This window comes from Papaver somniferum, chromosome 10, assembly GCF_003573695.1.
Source record: "Papaver somniferum cultivar HN1 chromosome 10, ASM357369v1, whole genome shotgun sequence".
In the NCBI taxonomy this organism is placed as follows: Eukaryota; Viridiplantae; Streptophyta; class Magnoliopsida; order Ranunculales; family Papaveraceae; genus Papaver; species Papaver somniferum.
The window spans coordinates 68,854,895-68,878,430 of record NC_039367.1 but is presented as its reverse complement, the minus strand read 5'-3'; the positions used below and the strand labels follow the sequence as shown (position 1 = coordinate 68,878,430).

Here is a 23,536-nt window from a genome sequence, read left to right as displayed (position 1 = left end):
CGGGACCTAGTCCAGATTGAACACCGCACTGTATTAAGACGCTACAGACACTAGCCTACTACAAACTAACTTTGGTCTGGACTGTAGTTGAACCCTAATCAATATCACACTGATTCAAGGTATAGTTGCGCTCCTTACGTCTCTGATCCCAGCAAGATACTACGCACTTGATTCCCTTAGTTGATCTCACCCACAACCAAGAGTTTCTACGACCCAAAGTCGAAGACTTTAATAAACAAATCTGTATCACACAGAAAAGTCTACGATGATAGATAAATCTGTCTCCTACAGATAAACCTAAGAGTTTTGTTCCGTCTTTTGATAGAATCAAGGTGAACATAAACCAATTGATAACCCAGATTTATATTCCCGAAGAACAACCTAGAATTATCAATCACCTCACAATAATCTAAATCGTATGGTAGCGAAACTAGATATTGCATAATCACAAACGATAAGACGAAGATGTTTGTGATTCTTTTTATCTTGCCCTATCAGAGATATAATCTCAAGTTAATTATTCAATTGAACTCGTACGATAAAAAATGGCAAGATCAGATCGCTCAACTACAAGAGAATTAGTTTCGTCTGGCTTCACAATCCCAATGAAGTCTTTAAGTCGTTAACCTACAGGGTCTCGACAAGAAACCTAAGGTTAAAGAAGAATTGACTATAGCAAAACCAACTAGTATCACACAGGAGGTGCGGGGATTAGTTTTTCAGTTGTTATATGTCTCCTTTATATAGTTTTCAAATCAGGGTTTGGAATCCAAGTTACCTTGGTAACAAAGCATTCAATATTCACCGTTAGATGAAAAACCTGATTTAACCAAACTAATATCTTTCAACCGTTAGATCAAAATTTATCTTGTCACACACAAATGAAATGTATTTCATTTAGGTTTGAGTAACCGTACCTAAACGTATACACTTACTTGGTTCACGAATAGTTAACCAATGGTTATCCATATGAGTACTTCCATATTAACCATATTCATCTTGTTCACATAACTAGTTCAAATGACTCATACGAACTAGTTGAAGAGTTGTTCAATTGCTTAGGTCTTTATGAATAGACACAATTGAAACAGAATCGGTTTGATTCACTTGAATCAATTCACGAACAATATAGCCATGGTTTGCAAAGATTACATTCCTTATTGATTTATTGTTTAAGTTAATGAACTTTCGGTTTGAGAAATATAACCAGCTTGGGTACGCGTACGGGTAATGTACCATAGCTACCGGATTTGAGTTTAAAAACTCAGCAGAAATTTTCGGTCGAAAACTTCCGTGGGTACGTGTACGGGTATGCGTACCCAAGGTGACTGGTTTAACAAGTTTGCAAACTTACAAACTCAGCAGAAATTTTCGGTTCGAAAACTTCCGCTGGTATGCGTACCCAACATGTCTGCTTCACCAATACCGTGTGCACACATTTGGTTTCCGGCACATGGATTTATACACTAGTGTGCGAACATACTATATATGCTTATATACGTAGTTGGTTACGTAATCTCAACTCAACATTTCAATCATTGAAACATTCTTCTATAATGTTATAACAATCGTTATTCACGACTATCGTCATCAAAAGCTATTTTCAAGATTGAAACGTCATCATGACTTTCGTCACGGGTTAAGATGAAAAGTTGTTAAAGCGAAAGCTTACCAACACATATTTCGAGAAAAAGGTAGGCGAGTAAACTCGTGTCGAAATAGCAAATGTGTATGTATGAAAACTATCATACTTATACGACTTTGTCTCTAGAGTAGGAGATAGAGTAGATATACTTTTGAGTGATAGATAAGTTCAAGTCTCCACATACCTTTTAGTCGGATGAAGTTCCACTGGTTCCTTGAGTAGTTCTTCGTCTTCGTAAGACGATCTTCATGGAGTCTGGATCTCAACTACACTAAACTGTCCTAAACCGAGACTTAGCTATAAGTAGTCTAGAAATCAAGACATATAGTTTTGACAACTAAACTTGACAAACATGCTTGAGATAGCAACGCATGCCAGTTCGACCGAGCAATGCTCTAACAATCTCCCTCTTTGTCAATTTTAGTGGCAAAAATACCAATACATATGGATTACAAAATAAATAAAACTTTGTAGCTTCTCGTCCACATGCTTGATCTCCTTGGTGCTTCAACATTACTCGAAAACTTCGTCTTTTCCAAGTACTCCCATGATTCCATAGATGTTCAATTCAGCATCATAGTTGTTGAAGATCAGTAGCCATAACAATGAGAAAAAAAAAGCTCTCGATCATTGTTATACAATGTCTTAGTATTATCACACAGTATCAAAGTTCTTATATCACAACTTCGACAACAATACTATGGTGATATGTATCACTCCCCCTGAGTCAATATTTTCATCTCAACATGAAAACTACTCCCCTTTACATAATGATCCGAAAAACACGTAAACCATATGTATTTGTAGTGTGAACTACATATTAATTCTCCCCATTTTTGTCAATAAAATTGGCAAAGGTACGAAAACGAGATCCTAATAAAATTTCCACGGAGATGCTTCAAGACCAAAGGAAAGTGCATATCAACTTGTTTAGATGCAATCATAAAGCCATAGCTAAATGCATTCATCAAGGAGTTTATAAAGATACAAGATAACCCCTAAAATATTCCATAGCCTCACTCCCCACAAAGATATGGAAATTAAGCGCAAGTTCAAAAGGGCTCTCCCCCATTTAATGTCATTCCCGAAAGAACAACAAGAGCGACCTTACTTTTACAAGAAAAGAAGGATTTATTTGGACACCAAAAACCATAAGGAAATGATTTTGTATCAAAAAATTCTCAATTAAACTAATCACAAGAGAATCCATGATTAATTTAATCGGAATACACAACCAAATTAATCACAAACGAGTCTATGATTTGTTTCGTTGGAAATGCTCACATAAGAAAACTTATGGAGCCGCACAGTATATACATAAAATATGGATCAGGGAAGATCAATACTGCAGAATATACAAAGATTCATTCTATCTTCATCACTATTTGCACAATGACATACAATAGACATAATCTTTGTAAACAAAAGATTTTAACCTATCTTCCATCAAGGAATTGACATAATAGGCTTAACTTTTGTTTGTCAAAAGTTCATCGATCTCGTATCAATACGTGCATTTGGACATATGAAAGAGATAACTTTTGACAACGTATGGGACAATAATATTTCACGGACGCAAACACACATATCCCATAACATATTGCAATATATAAAACCATAAAGATTAATACTGCAAACATCATCTTCCAAATCACTTTAGAATTTAAATAAATAAATCTAAAAACATTGCAAGATGAAAACGTTGGACATAGCTATGTGTACTCACAATAATTGCTATTCCAAACCCTAGTTATCCTTCTTAAACAAAAACAAGAATAAAAATTCTCTTAAGAAGTTTTATTAGACATTAAGACCTTTGAAAAATTCCTTATCGTCCCCGAACTCCTTGTCGTCAACAGCCATTGGTACGTATGGTTCATGGAGGAAGGAGTCAATACCAATAAACCGTCTTGGCTGATGATGTCGAACCAGGGCCTTTTGAATTTCTAACGATCTTAAAACACAAGCCTTTATTTGTTGAATCTCTTTTCTTGCCAGCTTCAACTCTTCAAGAACATCAGAAAACTTATGAGAATTAGAAGGAACTGCTCTTGGCTTCCTCACATTCCTTCTTTTTCTTTTCAAAGTTGGAGACAAAGGAGATTTCTTTTTTTCCTTGGTGATTGATGGCTTAACAATCATATTGATATCTTTTCCATCAGAATACATGATGCTTGGAGTACCCTTATTGCAACCTGTTTTTGTGAGAGGAATTCACAATCTCAACAAGCAGTCTTAAGATTTAAAGAGTATCAGAGAAGGAAAAAAGGAATGTAGGGTTTTGAAACCTTTAAACAGGTTCGTACACGTCCAACTCACAACCCTATAGAGAGTAGAATTGTCGATAATAACCCTCTTCTTTTGGCAAAATGATCATTTTCAATATCAACAATGATATGGAGGAATTCCAAAAAAACAAACAACACAAAGCTAAAAACAAAACTAAATTTTTAAAGCCTGTGGTGTGCAAGATCTTGTCTCTTTTGAACAGGCACATGAGACAAGATGCACATGACAACACAATCAAGTTGTGATGTGGTGAACAACAATTTTTCCACCATGACCCTTTTGGTTGGAATTCATGGATCCCTGCCTTTCCTTATGTTTAGACCATGTTTTCTTCTCTAGTGGTATAAATCTATCTTTGGAAACTAATTTCTTCGATGAAGATAAGATCGTACATACCTCAGCTGTTTTCTCTGCTAATTTAAGCTTGGTAGATAGACGATCTGCTCTTCGTTGAAGCTTGTTGACATATCTCATCTTGTGTTTGTACTTTAAACACTTTGAAAGTTCATGACCCTTGAGAGAACAATAGGAGCATGTCAACACATAAGATGATTCAGGCGCCTGTGAAGTGTAAGCTGCTAGGCACAAAGTAGATCCTGAAACATTAAACATAGAGTTTCCAAAAGAAAGGTCAATTGATTCTTCCATCTTGATTGGGTTCTCTTCTAAAAGATTATCAAGATTGATGTATGTATTGCTACAATTATCAAAATCAATATTTTCACATAGAAGAGTAACACTTGATTTTTTGTCTTCATCAGAATGATAATTGTCAGACATCTCATCAAGTGTCGCAGCAAGACCTTTGTTCCCAGTGTATTTTCTACGATTTGGGCATTCGTTTGCAAAATGAGCAAAACTCTTACACTTAAAGCACTGAGGCATATCCTCGTCATCAGTTTCATCAGCGTCCTTTTTTTAGGAGGAATACGATTATGAGGTTTGACTGATGCCTTTGGCTTATCTCTCTAGAACCATTTACTTCTCTTCAACAGAAGATCCCTAAACTGTCTTGTGATCATCGAGACCGATTTGTCAAGATCTTCATCTGATGAATCTGTCTCAGAGTGATCATATTCAGAGATATACACATTTTTACTTTTATCAAGTAATTTTGTGTCTTTTAGTGCTTTGAACACCACATCCTTGGAATTGGACGAGTGTTCATGATCAAAGATCTTTAGCTTCCCAACCAAGGTATTTCTGGAGAGGGTATCTAGGTTATTTCCATTAACGATGACATGCTTCTTAGAATCGTATCTAGATGGCAGCGATCTGAGAATTTTCATCACAATGTCCTTTTCAGGAATAATCTTACCCAATGCAAAAGACGCATTAACAATTTCAGACACTTTGTGATTAAACTCATCAAATGAATCTTCATCTGCCATACAAAGGTTTTCCCAATCGGAATTTAAGTTTTGAAGTTTGGCTTCCTTTTCACTGGTATTTCCTTCAAATACGGTTTCTAATATATCCCATGCATCTTTAGACCTAGTGCAATTTGACACATGGTGCTGAAGATTTGGGGTAATGGCATGTATGATGGCATTCAAACCGTCGGAGTTTTGCTTCGCAACAAGTATCTCAGCAGCATCGTATTCGCCAATATTCTTCGGAACAGTAGTGTTACCTATTGCCACAACGGGAGCATCATAGCCATTAACTACACATACCCAAGATTGAAAATCACGTGCTTGAAGAAAAGCTCGCATAGCAATTTTCCACCATAAGTAGTTTGAGCCATCGAAGAATGGTGGTATGTTAATAGAGATAACACCTCTGTCCATAGAGTCAGATCGCTACAAACACAGACTTTTGAGGTCTTAAACGTGTTTGCCTGCTCTGATACCAATTGGAAAAGCGGGGGTCTAACAACCTCACCCAATATTTTCGATTAGCAATCTGTATGGACTAACTCAAATACACTTTCTAGAGAATCAAATAGACAGTCAGACTCAATCTAGATAAAAGTATATCAAAGAGTTAATATCTCAATCTCTCGATTTGATCTTTACTCAAGCAAATGGAAATTTGCGAGTCTTTATCAAATATTAGAGAGATAAACTTGGATGGTACCAAAGACCAATATCCAAGTGTCAATCAATTTAAATCAACAACCAAAGGTTGGGTATTCTAATTGATTGATCCTAACGCACAACCTGTGATATTTCAATTATATAACAAAATATAATGCGGAATAGAAATAACACAGACACCAGAAATTTTGTTAACGAGGAAACCGCAAATGCAGAAAACCCCCGGGACCTAGTCCAGATTGAACACCACAAAGTATTAAGCCGCTACAGACACTAGCCTACTACAAACTAACTTCGGTCTGGACTGTAGGTGAACCCTAATCAATATCACACTGATTCAAGGTACAATTGCGCTCCTTACGTCTCTGATCCCAGCAGGATACCACGCACTTGATTTCCTTAGTTGATCTCACCCACAACCAAGAGTTGCTACGACCCAAAGTCGAAGACTTTAATAAACAAATCTGTATCACACAGAAAAGTCTACGATGATAGATAAATCTGTCTCCCACAGATAAACCTAAGAGTTTTGTTCCGTCTTTTGATAAAATCAAGGAGAACAAAAACCAATTGATAACCCATACTTATATTCCCGAAGAACAGCCTAGAATTATCAATCACCTTACAATAATCTAAATCGTATGGTAGCGAAACTAGATATTGTGGAATCACAAACGATGAGACGAAGATGTTTGTGATTTCTTTTTATCTTGCCATATAGGAGATATAATCTCAAGTCAATTATTCAATTGAACTCGTACGATAGAAAATGGCAAGATCAGATCGCTCGACTACAAGAGAAGTAGTTTCGCCTGGCTTCACAATCCCAATGAAGTCTTTCAATCGCTAACCTACAGGGTTTCGAGAAGAAACCTAAGGTTAAAGGAGAATCGACTCTAGCAAAACCAACTAGTATCACACAGGAGGTGTGGGGATTAGTTTTTTCAGATGCTAGATGTCTCCTTTATATAGTTTTCAAATCAGGGTTTGCAATCCAAGTTACCTTGGTAACAAAGCATTCAATATTCACCGTTAGATGAAAAACCTGATTTAACCAAACTAATATCTTTCAACCGTTAGATCGAAACTTAGCTTGTCACAAACAAATAAAATGTATTTCATTTAGGTTTGAGTAACCGTACCTAATCGTGTACACTTAGTTGGTTCACAAACAGTTAACCAATGGTTAGCCATATGAGTACTTCCATATTAACCATATTCATCTTCTTCACATAACTAGTTCAAATGACTCATAAGAACTAGTTGAATAGTTGTTCAATTGCTTAGGTCTTTATGAATAGACACAATTAAAACAAAATCGGTTTGATTCACTTAAATCAATTCATGAACAATATAGCCATGGTTTTCAAAGATTGCATTCTTTATTAATTTATTGTCGATTTGAGAAATATAACCAGCTTGGGTACGCGTATAGGTACGTGTACCATAGCTACCGGATTTGAATTTAGAAACTCGGCAGAAATTTTCGGTCGAAAACTTCCGTGGGTACGCGTACAGGTATACGTACCCAAGGTGACTAGTTTAACAAGTTTGTAAACTTACAAACTCAGCAGGAAATTTTCGGTTCGAAAACTTCCGCTGGTACGCGTACCCAACATGTCTCCTTCACCAATACCGTATGCACACATATGTGCACACTTGGTTTCCGACACATGTATTTATACACTAGTGTGCGAACACACTATATATGCTTATATCCGTAGTTGGTTACGTAATTTCAACTCTACATTTCAATCATTGAAACATTCTTCTATAATGTTATAACAATCGTTATTCACGACTATCGTCATCAAAGCTATTTTCAAGATTGAAATGTCATCATGACTTTCGTCACGGGTTCAGATGAAAAGTGGTTAAAGCGAAATCTTACCAACACATATTTCGAGAAAAAGGTATGCGTGTAAACTCGTCTCAAAATAACAAATGTGTATGTATGAAAACTATCATACTTATACGACTCTGTCTCAAGAGTAGGAGATAGAGTATATAGACTTTTGAGTGATAGATAAGTTCAAGTCTCCACATACCTTTTAGTCGGATGAAGTTTCACTGGTTCCTTGAGTAGTTCTTCGTCTTCGTAAGATGATCGCCATGGAGTCTGGATCTCAACTACACTAAACTGTCCTAAACCAAGACTTAGCTATAAGTAGTCTATAAATAAGACATATTTTTTTGACAACTGAACTTGACAAACATGCTTGAGATAACAACACATGCGAGTTCGACCGAGCAATGCTCTAACAATAACAGTGTTTCCTGATGTGATACCAATTGAAGAGGATAGGGTACCAAGTACACCGCCAACTTTTTGTACGACAACCTGTATGGGGAAAACCTAATACAATCACAAGTAGGTTAAAGCAACGATCCTTGAAGAAGATTGTGTAAAAGAGTTTTTCTCTTTCTATTCCATAATCAGTATGTATAGACCAAAAGTTTGTGTACCTGATTGTGTATAAAAGTTCTTGGACGATCTCAAAAATCAATATCCAAGATCAATCTAGTCGTATCCGAATTAAGATGATCCATATTATAACAAGTATGAAACTTGCAACCTATCTTTCAAGATATAAATAACAAGAATAATTTTTGTTTTGGATTTCAAATAATAAGGATTTAAACTATCTAGATTTATTACATATTACTTGTGTTATTACTATTATAAAGATAAACAATATAATGCATAAAAGGTAGTACAAGATACCATAAATTTTGGTAACGAGGAAAAATGCACTTACAAAAAAAAAAAAAACTGGTACATCGTCCAGCTTGAACACATACTGTATTAAACCGCTACACACACTATCCTACTATCAAATTTCGGACTAGGATGTAGTTGAGACCGAATTAACCCTTCAAGAAATTCAGTTGTAGTTGTGTTCTTTATATCTCTTGAACCTCGTTAGATTATACCCACTTGATTTTCTTAGCTGACATCCTTTGCAGCCTAAGAGTTGCCTCAACCTCAATGAATAATTTTAATACCTATCTTCCTCTGATAGACAAGCCTATTTGATTTCTCTTTTGATATGTTTCAATCTAGGTTTGGTAATCTGTTCGCAGTAGATAAAGTCCAACAAATCTCACGAATCCGGAACACTTACACTTTGTTAGCGGAGAAGTATGGATTACTAACCACCTGATCTCAAGAACAATCCAAAAAAAATCAAAGAAGAGTTTAAATATCTATCTTGAGGAATCACAATGTTTGTGATTTTTATCTCTCTTGTTCTTGACCTAAAGACTGTGAATTTCAAACATAGTAGAACAAGATCCAAACACTAGAACTATTAGGTAAAAGATAGTCTGACCGGGCTTTACGAATCCCTAAGTGAAGTCTACAATGTCGTAACCTAGAATACAATTCTACGAAGAACCTAGGTTATATATGACGACTCTATCTTTGCAACTAGGATACAAGAGTGCTAGGGATTAAGAAATCTTGTTGCAAAAGTCTCTCTAATTATATATTTTCAAATCTCCAGGTAGCTTTGAAGTCAATCTAAGGTTAGCTTGAGATCCAAGCAAACACTTTCCTATTTTAGATGAAATTTTTATTAGGAATTCATCATGTAAGCATGTGAAAAGTACGCCTTGAAATAACATAGAAGAATATGCGTTATGGTCTAAGGTTTTAGAACCGTGCACAATGATATTCCATAGCGATAAGTATGCATTTGATTTTACAAGCACATACCGATATTCTATAACACTCAAGACCGAATAATAATCCACATGCCCAAAGTAATTTTGTGAATAAAGTTGTCTTAGAAGTGTCTATGAGAGTTGTAGCAAAAGTGAACATAGTCACATAGAGTAGCTCGTGATCTTCTGCTAAACCAGAACTGGCTAGGTTTACAAACCTTTGTCAGTTCACGAACCCAGGCCACAGGATTTCGTAAACCCTGTTTGCAAACCTTGGTAGTTCGCGAAGTCAGATGGTAGGGGTCTGCAAACCTACCCCATTACCGAACTTCATATGTAAGGGGTTTGCAAACTAGGTAATATATACAAGTATGTGTACCAGGCCAAGCAATTCAAAGTCTCTCATGATCCAATTTGAAACATTCCCAATAGCCATAGACAATATACACTGTTGCTTGGGAAATTTCCAAATGATCACCTTGAAACAAATTAGCTTGTGAGTAATAAATTTTAACTAAGATTGCTAAAGACCTATGGACATCCATTGGTTGAATCATATTTCAAGAGTTTAATCAAGACAAGATTAAACTTGAAATTTTTACTTTGCAAATTAAATCTATTGATATGATACGACCTAGTCTCGTAAGATAGAATGGTATATGCCATGAGTAAATAGGATAAATCATTCTTAAAATACCTATTTGTTGATGAAATTCTCGCAAATGTCCTCGGTTGTTCTTCATTCTTCAATCTACGAGGGTTATTTAGTGATATCTGATACCCAACTACTATACTCTAATCACAGTCCGAGACTTGACTTTGTAGACTAGAAATCAAGATACAGTTTTGTATATATAACATTGAAAACAAGATTGAGATAAAAAAAAAAAATTGCGAGTTCAACCGAGCGATGCTCTAACAGAGGGTCGGTTATATCCGCCATTGTGTGAAAATGTTGGCAATAGTTTAGATCGAGCATAATGATTGTGGAATTTAGATTTTCGTAAAAGGAACTGTCAAGCCTTTCCTAGTATGATAAAAGATATGTTGTTTCAAGGTAGGTACGAGGAAAGCTAATTGTTTTCATTATGGGCTATCTGTTGAGGAGGTTGGAAGGTTATCAGAAAAATGCTACTTGTTAAGTTATTTTTCTTTGCATAGACTTGCCTAGATGGAATCTGGTTGGTATCTAGGTTCTCTTCATTAGCAGGGTTTTATTATGCTGAACACTTCTACGGATGCCCAAACCTCCTCGACCCTAGTTAATTTGTTCCGTCTCAGAGGGTGGAGGTTTTTAACTGTTTTTCACTGGAGATATACGCATTTGAATTCTTTTTTATGAAACAATATGTATTTTGAGTTTTGTATCACTTGTTTCCTTTGTTATCCTGGCTAAATTGGGGCCTATGCCACTTAATTGGGGCCTATAGTTTACTTCATCTACCTAATACACAATGATAAGGGGTGTCTAATATTTATGTAAACTACCAAAATTACCCTCAAAAAAATATTATTGTTACTAAATTACCCCCATCAATCCTTAATAAACTTAAATAACAGAAATCAGTTTTCATTTCTAACCTAAAAACCGATTCTTCATCTCCTATACTCCCTCTCTTTTTATATTTTTGAAACCGAAAATCGTCGATGATCGACGATTCAAAAACGATTAATCGTTTCTTTCTTCTATAAAATGTCGAAACCAAGAACTAAGTATGCTACTAACAGAAATCATTCTAGTGCGGACAATCCCGGACTTGTTGAAGCGATTCGAAATAGAATGAAGGAAGTGCAAGAACAATCTGAAGCCTCTCGTATCGCACAAGAGGAAGAAATAGGTCGAATCAGGTACTTTTCTATCAACCCAATCCTCTAAACTAGGTTTTAGTAACATGCATTGGGTTAGAAATCGAGAATTTTGAAATGAAAAAGTTTCAGTGTTCACATAATCGGGTTACGTTAATGTCGAAGTACCCGATGCTTGTTAGAAACGGATTATGTTCTTCAACTTATAAACCGATTGTTCTGCATGTGAAAAGGAATCAGGGAACATTAATGTATAAATAGCCCGATTGTTGTAGCCAATATTCCTGAATCTTTATTTTGTATGAAATCAGATTACATATGTCTTCACAAAAACCGATTGTGTAGTTGGAATCAGACTTTATATGTATATCGAGTAAACCGATTTCTGGAATCGGTTTACATTAGCACTTAACAAAAACCGATTTTGTACCTTGAATTAGAAAAAATGCATTCGATTCCATTGTTGTTTGTCGCTTAACTCCGTATTCTACAGGCCAAACAAGGACAACCAACAAAAGCAAGCCGAAAAGAAATATAAGAAGAGACATGACCTTGCTACTCCTAAGCCTTTGGAACCTCGTCGACAAGGTTCAACATCAATTGGACAAAAACCAAATCATATGATAATGATATTATTATTGTTCACAAGCCTTTACTATCATGTGATTATTGGGACGACAGAGCGTTTCACAGATATCCTTTGGATGGTCCATCTCGAGCAGATGACGAGACAAATCCGGGTTACATACCGTGGTACCTCAAAGTTTCGCATACTCGAGTGATACAAGTAAATGAGAGGCCCAGGATAGAGGACAAAGATACGACTCTCGATTACTTGGTGCGTATTGTTACTCAATTACGATTTTGTTAATGGTTTTAGCATTATATATTGAATGTTTGTTATTTGAAATTGAAACAGAGAAGACGAGTCAGACACTTGATAACCCATGCAAAGCTAGAGATCAGGGAAGAGAAAAATGTGAAGGCCAATGAAAAGCTAATTGATGAATTGAACGGTCTGGAAGATGTAGAAGCTGGTGCAAAGTTTGGGGAACAGAAAGAGGATGATGATGATGAGGAGGAGGAGGAGCCAAAGAAAAAAAGGAAGAGAGCACCCCCAAAAAGGATGTCTGAAGGTGCATCGAGCAGTGCCCAACCTCCTAAACGAGGAGCAGTGTTCGTGGTCGTGGTGGGGATGTTGATGAATGAATGGTTACATTTATGTTTATGTCTTTAACTATGGATAATTATGGAGTCAAAACTTATGTCTCGTCTTAAACTTATCGTCGAATTATGTTTGGTTATATTCCTAGTTTATGAATGACTTAATCTGGTCTCTTTAAAAAATTGTTTGTGTTTGTCCAAGACGCGATAAAATAACCAACTACAATATGTGCAAAAATTGTAGGATTGTGGCATTTTTTTAGTCAGAATCGGTTTACATGTAGTTACATGTAAACCGATTCTGACAATTTCCCAGAGGTCCAGTTTCAAAATCGGTTTACATGTACCTTTATAAAATCCGATTGTCATGAAGAAAACTCCTGTAACTTTTAAAGCCAAGAATCGGTTTTTATGTACATAAATGTAATCCGATTGCTAAGAAGAAAAGTTAGTGTAACTTTTAGAATCGGTGTTTATGTACATAAATGTAATCTGATTGCTTAGAAGAAAAGTTCTTTAGCTTTTTGAATCGGTTTTTATGGACATACCGAAAATCCGATTGTTTGATTTGAATTTGAAAAAAATAGTCGTTGAGTCCTTATCTATATAAGGACAATCTCTTTCACCCACTTAGCCTAGAAAATGGAATGGGAACCGTTTGAAGATTTGTGTCTCGTTAAATCCTTTGCTACTACGTTCCGTAAACGTCCGAATGAAATCTATTCAATGTTTTGGAAGAGAGTTAAAGAGTTCTTTTACGGGCGTACCGCGAATCCCAACAACCGCAAATGGAGAGACTTGGCATTTCGATTCCAATACATTAAAGGGGCAATGCGAGAGTACGTAATAGTTAGAAATATGGTGTACCACTATCATCCACGAGCTCCTCTTAGGGGAAAAGTGAGTAATGCGATCATTTTTATACCTATGTCAAAAGTTCACGTACTAACATATAAGAATTCATTGAATTTCAGCTGGAACGTTTCAACGGGCTATGGAGAATTCGTAATGGGGAAAGAAAGTTCATTCACCACAAAGAATACACGACGTTGTACCGACGTGCTGGGAGGTTCATTGACGAGCATTTGATGTGTCAAATTCCAGAATTCCCATATTGAATCCTATATGTATTGCACTAATTTCCTAAACTATGTAATGAATATTTTGTTTCTGAAACTAAGGAATAATCGGATTATATATATATATATATATATAAACACCGATTTTGGGAATCAGTTTATTTGGGTATTGTTCAAACTCCGATTTTGGGTTTACTTCGTCACTTGAAAATACTCAACCCAGAATCAGTTTACAAATTAACTAACATAAACCGATTCTGGATCGAGTCTTTCGAAAGAAAATTAAATTTTTTGGTAATTGTTGATTATGCATTAATGAAAGTTAATTTCATGATTAGCTTGATTAAGTATTATTTAATAATACGAATTAACACTAATTTAACAAGAATATATTAGGTATTAACATAAATAGTGAATAATGGGTTTCTATGAAATATTTCTTAATGACCCTATTTTGTCTTCTAGCTATAGGTCCCAATTAAATTTAATAAATACTCCGACCGAAATGAAACAAATTAAAAAGAAATAATGACAAAAAGATGGCGGTTTTTTAAATCTTTTTATCTTCATTTAACCGCGTAGTTACTAGAATTGAAAATTAAATAAGAGAGAGAAAAATAAATAAATTTTGGCAGCGATCGAAGAACTATAAAAGGAGAAGAAGAGATTCAGGCATTATTTTCATTTCAATCTCTTCAAAATTTCACTGGAGATTGGAAAACAAAAATTAGAGTGTATAGATTGATCGATGGATCTACAGGTTCAGTAATCAGTATTACAGTATAGTTGTACTAACATAATCAATATTAATACTAATAATAATAACATTGTTTTGATTAAATCAATTTAATTAGGGTTTTATTGTATACTGGTTCTTATCACTGTCTTTTCTCTCTCTCAAATCAGATTCAGATCTGAGGGAAATTTTGATTTCGGTTTGTTAAATCAGATTCAGATCTCTTCTGAAAATACTTTGGGTGTTTCTGTAACTGGGAAACAGATGAGAGTTGGGATTTGAGTAATGGTATAGTAATCAATGTGAGAAAGAAATGGGAGTAGATGAAGGATGAACAAATTTGGGGATGACGAAGAAGAAGAAGACTACTTCTACGAGTCTCTAGATCGGATTCTTTCTTCATCTTCATCTTCTTCTTCTTGTTCTTCTTCAGCAGCAGAAGAAGAAGATAATAACTGTAACGGTTTCAGTATCCCGAATTATGCATCATCAATTCCTAGATTTCCAATGTCTGTCTCAAATTACGACATTTGGATTTCCGAACCTTCTTCTATCCAAGAACGCCGTAAAAGTCTTCTCCGACAAATGGGATTGAGTTCAAATGCTTCTGTTTGTCGTTTGAAATCAACGGTCTCTTCTACTAATTACGGAAGATCCGTTTCTTCTGATTTCATTCATCAACCAGATAACACAATCAGTTCGGATTCGAACGGTGTTGTTCGATCTAAATCTGACGGCGTCGGTGTATGTTGCTCCACTTCTGGTTATGATCATAGTAATTCTTCTAACTTTTCTCCTTCTATTAATTCAATTAGTTCAGTTACTGAGACCCATTTGTTTGATGTAAATAAACCTCATAGAGATCAATGTGATGGATCCCTTAAGCTCCCACTTGGAAAACCATTACATACAGTGGAAGAGAGTGGAATTGATTCCACAAATGTGGAACCTAACTCTAACTTGAATACATTGCCGAGTAATCCCTGTTGTGGGAATTTTGATGAAGATTTACATTGTGATGAAATTGTTAAAGACCCAGACTTAGTTTGCACAATTAAGAATTTGGATAACGGCAAGGAGTTTGTTGTTAATGAGTTCAGAGAGGATGGTATGTGGAACAAACTTAGGGAAGTTGGGACGGATCGACAACTAACAATGGAAGAATTCCAAATGTCTGTTGGGCATTCACCCATTGTCCAAGAACTAATGAGAAGGCAAAATGTTGAAGAATTGAATGGCAAGAAGGATGGGTGTGACTCTAGTGGAAACAATGGTGGTGGAACGAAGTCAAAAAAGAAAGGGAGTTGGTTCAAAAACATAAGAAATGTTGCAAGCTCTGTAACTGGTCATAGAGAGAGGAGGAGTAGTGACGAGAGGGATACTTCGTCGGAGAGAGGAGGCAGGAGGTCAAGTTCTGCAACAGATGACAGTCAAGATGTTTCTTTTCTTGGCCCCGAGAGGGCCAGGGTCCGGCAATACGGAAAGTCTTGCAAAGAGCTCTCAGCGCTATACAAGAGTCAGGAAATTCATGCCCATAATGGATCTATTTGGAGCATTAAATTCAGCTTGGATGGGAGGTATCTTGCAAGCGCTGGTGAGGACTGTGTTATTCATATATGGCAGGTCATTGAATCAGAAAGAAAGGGAGATTTATTGATGGAGAAATCAGAAGATGGGAATTCACATTTTTATTTTTCCATTAACAGCTCTGCTGAATTAACATTGGTGTCTTCGAATGTGGAAAACCAATTGGAGAAAAAAAGAAGAGGAAGGCCGTCTATTAGCCGGAAATCTATTAGTTTGGACCATATATTGATTCCAGAGAGTGTCTTTGCGCTTTCAGAAAGGCCTGTCTGCTCTTTTCGAGGCCATCTCGCTGATGTTCTTGACCTTTCCTGGTCCAAGTCTCAGGTTGGTGCATTCTTTACTATTAATTCTACTTTTCTGTTCCTTTAATGATGATATCTTTCAACATCGTTACCATCTTAACTCTAGTTGCTTGATTGTGAAGAGTCACTTATCATCCTTATGCTCGTTATGAATAATGCTCTCAATAGTAGGTCACTCTATCACGAAGAAGTTCGAGTATTCCCAACCAATGTTTCTGCTTGATGCGTACATAGAAAAAGTTTCCGGCTTTAATTATTCTGCATACTTCTCCAGGATTTTTTGAATTTTCTGCAATTTTACAGGACACATATTTATTTTCCATTGGATGAATATGGGGCTGTTATTTTCTACTGATACGTCTGTATAGATGTTACATTCACGAATTGAAAATATTATGCAAGAGAAACCTACATCAGATTACACTGAGTCGATAACACTCTGTGAAGCCGAACTTCATTGGCTAGGACAGTTTTAGGAAGCCTGTATTTGTAACTTGTAAGAGATGTTCTGGGCAAACCAAGGAAACCAACAAAGTTGATCGGAGGGTTCAAGGGATCCTAAGCCTGGTTGGGCATATGTAGGTGTCCCACAACCTGTCAAGTGGGTCCCACAATTGGTCCGGCCAAAACTTCTCAGTTAGCTTTTGACATTTTGCTCGTTCAAACAAAGACATTTGTCCCAGCCATGTTCCCTTTGGTACCCCCGCCAGATCTACTCTCCCATACTTCATACTATTATAAGATTCCTGCGCTAGATCAGATGCAAGTAATCCTGGGTCAGATGCAAGTAATCATGATTAAATATTTGCTATATATTGATTCCAACATAATAGTAGACTCGTGGAAAGTAAAATTTGGAAACAAGTAGAAAATTTGTCCAAATGGTGCTCCTTATCTTAGTTTGTCAAAGGCACTATCTCCTCTCACCTAAATACTGCTCATATATTGTATGTATTACTTCCTCAGAATCCGCTGTAGAGAAGTCTCATCATTACTTCTGTAACTGTCATTATTTACTTTTTTTGTTAAAAGTTATGTAACCATCACCACCTAGTATTTTAACTTTTTGCTTGTTATTTTGTTTCTGTTGACTATTCTTTGTCTTGACTAGTGAGATCTAGTTGGTTGGCCTTTCCTTATGTTTCTTTAATTCTATTATTCCATCGTATGAACTTTGCATTTCTCCAGAGTTCAATGTTGTAAATATCTTTGTATAAAGATTTGTTATATTAAACATTCTCAACTCCTCTCTCATTCTATTTTCTGTTGCCAGTATTTGCTGTCATCGTCAATGGACAAAACAGTTCGGCTGTGGCACATGTCTAGCAATTCCTGCTTGAAAACATTCACTCATAGTGATTATGGTCAGTATACTGTAATCTCTTACTGACAATCTCAATGTGTTATATAATTGATTTCTGCTTCTTTGCTTGAACTAATGTTATTAAACTTGTTACTATCTTTTGTATGGGTATAGTAACATGCATCCAGTTCAATCCTGTTGATGATAGATACTTCATAAGTGGATCATTAGATGCTAAGGTTAGAATCTGGAGTATTCCGGATCGTCAGGTTGTTGATTGGAATGATCTGCACGAAATGGTCACTGCTGCCTGCTACACACCTGATGGCCAGGTATAGTGATGTTTCACTATTTCAAAACGATTTATATATTTCAAACAATTACATATTGTAGATAATATCTCTTATGTATGGCTCAAGATGTGTATATTTTGAAATTTGAAGGGTGCATTAGTTGGCTCATACAAGGGGACCTGCTGTCTATACAACACATCTGGTATGTTTCTTACATTTGACTTCTCTTATTTGACTTATATTGGTTTCTTCCAAATTAGGCCTCTGGGTTATGACTCTGATATAGTTTATCAAGCAAACAACATCTTTTATTTCCTTTCAAGTTGATTACTATAATTGTGTTTTGCTTGGATAGACGGTCTACATCTTTACGTAATGGTTTCTCTGTTTTCGTACTACCTTACGATGCTTCGTTGACTTTCAGAGAATAAGCTGCACAAAAAAAGTAGAATTAATCTGCAGAACAAGAAAAAGAGATCTCATCTCAAGAAAATAACTGGTTTCGAGGTAATTTAATTGCCTATGCGAAAGCCCTGTAATGTTGTTGATGTTTGTATAACTTGTCACAAAATTGTTAGAGCATAATTGTTAGAGCATCAAAAATGAATGGTCCTTGGAGGTTTTTTTTTCCTTCGCTAATTACATGTTTGTTAAAACAGTTTGCCCCTGGAAGCTCCTCAGAAGTGCTCATTACATCTGCAGATTCACGAATCCGAGTCGTCGATGGTGTCGATCTAGTTCACAAGTTCAAAGGTTTGCAAACAAAATTTTCAAATTTTGGTTTTAAGTTAGACAAGGGATTTCTTAGTAACATGTGTCATTTTCCAATTTCTGGTTGTGAATGTTTTGCCAGCTCAACGAGACCATTTTTCAAAATATATCAATATTTTCATCATATCACTAAATCAAGCTTTTTGTCTTGTCACTTGTAAAATTAATTCCCAGCATACTGATACTGCTGATTTCTAGAGTTAACATACTGTTGGGTGTATAGATCCTGTTTAACTAAGCTTCATTTTGGCTACATATACTTATACACTAATTCTACTGCATTTAGTTACTGTCAATGTTATCATGTGAAATTGATCTAGCTCTGGTAATTGAGTACTGTTGCTATGGCAGGGTTTCGCAACACAAGTAGTCAAATCTCGGCATCTTTGACCGCAAATGGGAAATACGTTGTATGTGCAAGTGGAGATTCAAATGTGTATGTGTGGAAACATGAAGGTGATTCAAGACCAAGCAGAAGTAAAAGCGTCACCGTCACACATTCTTATGAACATTTTCACTGTCCAGATGTATCAGTAGCAATTCCTTGGACTGGCTTAGGCGGAACAGATGGAATACGAGATAGTTACAATGGGGTTCTCAATGAGCTCGGTATTCGTTCTCTTATTCACGTCGAGGACGAAAATAATGTTCAGAGGCAATCTCCACCTACAGTGAATAGATGTGCCAGTAGCCCACTTCCCAGTACCCTATCAAGTTTAAACAACAGTTACTTCTTTGATAGATTCTCAGTAACATGGCCAGAAGAAAAGTTGCTTCCGGCCACCAGGAATCATCGAAGCCTTCATAGCAGCGTAGACTTTTCAAATGGGGTAAAACAAGGTAGATCATCAGCTTGGGGAATGGTAATTGTGACTGCAGGTCTCCGAGGTGAACTTGGAACTTTTCAAAATTTTGGACTACCTGTTCGAATATAAGGTGAGCGTTTTAGAAAATGGGCAACATTATTTCCAAAAATTGAACTAGCCTTTCAAAGTTGCCAACAAGGGAAAATGGCGGATCTGTGTATAGAAAATAGATCTTAAGTGAGGCTCGTGAGTTTCTGAGTTGCACCCTTTGATGTATGAAATCGGGAATTCCCCGATACTATCTCAGAATGGGGTAATATTTTAGGTTAAAGGTAGGGGTCTAATTGGTTTAGTCTCAACTTGGAGACGTTATATAATTGTACAAATCAAGGTCATTGGTATTTTTATTTTCCACTGAAACAGAAAACTAACAATTGGAGTAACATTTTAACTATAAATCAAAATTCAAGTATTCAACTTGTCCGAGACTCTGAATTTATGATCCATGTTCTCCCTCGCCTTTTACCATTGCCTGGTTCCTAAAGGGAGCTATGTGCAGAGATGGTGGTACACCACCACTGACATGGATAAGATACGTAGAGATACGTTTTTGTGTGTGCTTTCCTTCTTAGTAAGCAAGAATCCAGCAAAGTTGCATGGTTAGCAATTCGGGATTCAGCAAACATACGGAATGGCAAACGTACGAGTATTATACGGTTTTGTAAAATTCAGATTCGGTCCAAAATTCCGTCAAAGGGGCGTGATTCGTCAGTAATTCGGAACGGCATACGTACGTGTATAATTCGATTTATAAATGTGAGTTCGGTTCTGAAAATTCGGTATCTATATATAACAAATAATTTGTATTTATAAGGTCATATACCAATTTTTATGCATATGTGTGAGTTATTTAAAGAAAAAATAAACTTAATATGATGATATTAATAATATATACAACATTAGTTATCCAAGAGGACGTCGTATAGTGGTTTAGATGCTTGGTTAGCGAGTTTGGGATCTCTCTCACCTTCACCTTCAAATCTCTTCAGTCGTTTTTGTTTCATAAAAATTACAACACGTCTAATATTCGGTCGTGTATGCTCGGGAGGCAGTAAAGCCCAAAAAGTGGAGTCTTTGAAAAGTAAAAGCTAAAGAATTTATGGCGAATTAAGCGGACGTATCATTCGGGATACGTAAAATTCGTGAACGATTCGCGAATAATCCGGGAATGCCACATAATACGCGACTTGGGTTCGGAGTTGCAAACGCACTTAGCGAATCATTCGCGAACTTACTAACTAGGTGCATGGGTATGTATGTTCTTTGGACCATCCACAGTCAAAGAAGAGGACTTTCAAGATGCAACCTACCTGTCTTTTGCTTTAGAGTCTAGGCTTATTTTTACACCAAAACTTGCAACGTCGCTACAAGGGTTGCCAAACCCAGCAAAACTTGAATTCATGTAGCAAAATCCCATTTGGTAACCAGCAGGTTACAAAACTTGAATCCAGCAAAACCCACATTTAAGGAGGGAAAAACTAATAGTAATAATACAGTCAGAGGAGATGGTCTACAACTACAAATAGTAATAACATTGAATTCAAGTCATGTTCTGAAGTAAATCAGATATGCAAAAGATCTGCAAATATTGAATCAAAATCAAATCATATATATCATCAGTGAAATCAGTAGGAGACCCACGCTTGTAATTATATCATCCCGCTTCTTCTACAAGGAAGACTGGCAGCCAGAGATAGAAAATGACAGACAAATCTTACCAGCAGAACCCAAAGTACCAACATCAAAATACACATTACAAACTATATGTATGTTATGTAATATTCTCAGAAAAAAAGAAGAGAGAAATACTAATAATCATAAAACACACAAGTTAAATAGGTAGAGAGTTTACTAGTGTTTGATCATTTTCCCATGGCTGTCTCAAATCTGGCGATACGAGTGTATTAAGATCTTCCCAACTCCAATTGATTGATGAAGAATTCATGAAATTACTTGTATTAGGTGCTTGCCACGGTGAAGAACTTTCAACACTTGCAGAATCTCCACTGTAATTAAAACCGTTAGTACTAGATGACTGAAAACCACAGTTACTAAATGTTGTTGATGAATTCAAAGAAGGATTGTTTTGTTGGTGGTTTTGATCAAGGGAACTCAAGCTTGCAAACTGAAACACGGGTATTGGTCCTGGATCAATACTACTTGAACTCATAAAGCAGTTCCCGTCAGCGATATTACTATTTTCAACACTAAAAAAATTCTGCTGTCTGGCCGTAGTCGACGTAGGATTAATCAATGACTCGTAAAGAAACTCAGAAGTAGTATCTATCCTCTGGTAATCACAACTTGAAACTTGGACATGTTCTTGTTCTTGTCGTGGTTGCATTTGAGCTACCAAGTTGTTGCTTCCTTTCCTTTCTCTGCGATCAGTAACAACACTTTTCTTCTTGTTGCTGCTGTTCTTGCTCTTGTCGGTTTTCTGGCGTTTATTTTTTCGCGCACCACCAACGGGAACGTTGCGAAGCGTACCACCTTTAGTCCAATGTCTTTTACATGATTTGCAGTAATGGCGAGGCTGAGTTCGGTTGTAATTGTTGTAGTAACAAAATTTAGTGTTGGTGGAATCACATCGCGGGCAATTTAATGGCTGTGCAAACTGCTGTTGTTGTTGCTGAATCAAAGAAGGATTGTTGTTAGAAAACTCCAGGCCTCTAGATTGTAACAAATTCTGTGTCCAATCAAACCCATTAAAAGCAACTTGTTCTGAACTGAAACCCATAAATCAAGCCTAGCTAGCTAGTGAAATTTTAACGAAAGAAGAATGTGATCGTGATGGTGAGAAGAATGGAAGACAAAGTTAGATTGGTGATGTGATTGTAATAACAGCTTGATCATGAGGATCATATCTAGCTCTTGGTATCATATTCAGTGGTACTATCTATCTATAAGTTATAGGTAGAGAGAGTTATAATGAGAAGAAGCAAAATTTGTATGGTGGGAAATACTTGCAAGTTGTGAGTTGGGTTCTTATATATGATGAAATATAAGATGTGAAGTTTTATCTTAACAAGCTAACCTAGCACTGAACTCTTAGATGATTAAAAATACTGTACTGAACACTACTACATGAATTACTTAGTCCCTAAGGTGTAAGTGGATGGATGAATAGGAAAAAGAGACATTTAACACGTGGACGGCGACCTCTCGTCTTCCCTGGTAACTAGCAACTGGGTCGTCTAGCTTTTTGCTTTGTGATTTTCTATTCTCAAAGGATGGCTGTTTGGCACTGTTTGATTACCTTCTTGTTAAGGTTTTAACTTTTGTCACCAGCTTTAGGCTAGCATGGCTACGGTCTTCCAAGTTTAGAAACTCAGGGGTTCAAACAAACAAATAAGAACATGTTTTGTTCGTTCAGTTGTCGTCAGCCAATTGGCAATTTGTGTGTAGAGAGTATAATGGAACAGTGTGGTTATGATAACAAAATTGGAAGGTAAAAAGAAAGATCTATGAAATTCAATGCATGTTAGTCGCAAGACTCCCAACAATGTTTTGTTCATGACAAAACTAGAGATTGAGTGTATAAATGGGATAGCCAGAAATTGCAAGATATAAAGATGCAAGAAGTACGCGTACAATTTAATGGTGGTACCAACTGCTACCAAATTCTGTTAGTGCGGTACAACATGGCAAACTACGTCCTAGCTACACGACAAGAACAAAACCAACAACACATCAAAACCCTGTGGACAGAGATGGGAACTGGATGAACGGTATACGGAGAGCCGGTGGGCGCTTGAGTGGGGAGTGAGAAATTCTGACATAACAGTCTACACAACTATAAACCGTTCCCTTGTGTTGTGCACCAGTTAAACATGGCTGCTGATGGGGGTACCAACTTGCTTTTGGGGTGTAGGATTTCAAAGGTGAGACATGTTTGTCGTATTGAATTTGGTACAACCCCAATTAAATGAACGAGCAAATAGGGGATATCGTAAATAATTGAGAGATATTTTACTGTTCAAATCTGCATGA

The 23,536-nt window shown here is 36.4% G+C and overlaps 2 protein-coding genes across 2 annotated transcripts; one reads left to right on the top strand and one right to left on the bottom strand.

The window, feature by feature from the left end:
• Positions 1-14,308: 14,308 nt before the first annotated feature.
• Positions 14,309-19,965, top strand: LOC113318366 (WD repeat-containing protein 44-like). The gene is made up of 7 exons (XM_026566514.1): positions 14,309-16,335; positions 17,587-17,677; positions 17,791-17,948; positions 18,060-18,111; positions 18,334-18,416; positions 18,569-18,662; positions 19,032-19,965. The coding sequence occupies exons 1-7, from the start codon at positions 14,755-14,757 to the stop codon at positions 19,613-19,615; spliced, it is 2,643 nt and encodes an 880-aa protein (XP_026422299.1). The 5' UTR covers positions 14,309-14,754; the 3' UTR covers positions 19,616-19,965.
• A 1,169-nt stretch (positions 19,966-21,134) lies between these two features.
• LOC113317370 (dof zinc finger protein 4-like) lies at positions 21,135-22,931 on the bottom strand. The gene has a single exon (XM_026565491.1). It carries the CDS (start codon positions 22,281-22,283, stop codon positions 21,378-21,380), a length of 906 nt encoding a protein of 301 aa, XP_026421276.1. The 5' UTR covers positions 22,284-22,931; the 3' UTR covers positions 21,135-21,377.
• Positions 22,932-23,536: the final 605 nt, after the last annotated feature.

Bases quoted from the DNA above. Each gene is read 5' to 3' on its own strand.
- LOC113318366 (XM_026566514.1), top strand. From the start codon at position 14,755: ATGAACAAATTTGGGGATGACGAAGAAGAAGAAGACTACTTCTACGAG. The intron at 17,678-17,790 runs GTCAGTATACTG...GTATGGGTATAG, and splicing joins ATTCACTCATAGTGATTATG to TAACATGCATCCAGTTCAAT. The intron at 18,663-19,031 runs GTTTGCAAACAA...TTGCTATGGCAG, and splicing joins TCTAGTTCACAAGTTCAAAG to GGTTTCGCAACACAAGTAGT.
- LOC113317370 (XM_026565491.1), bottom strand. From the start codon at position 22,283: ATGGGTTTCAGTTCAGAACAAGTTGCTTTTAATGGGTTTGATTGGACA.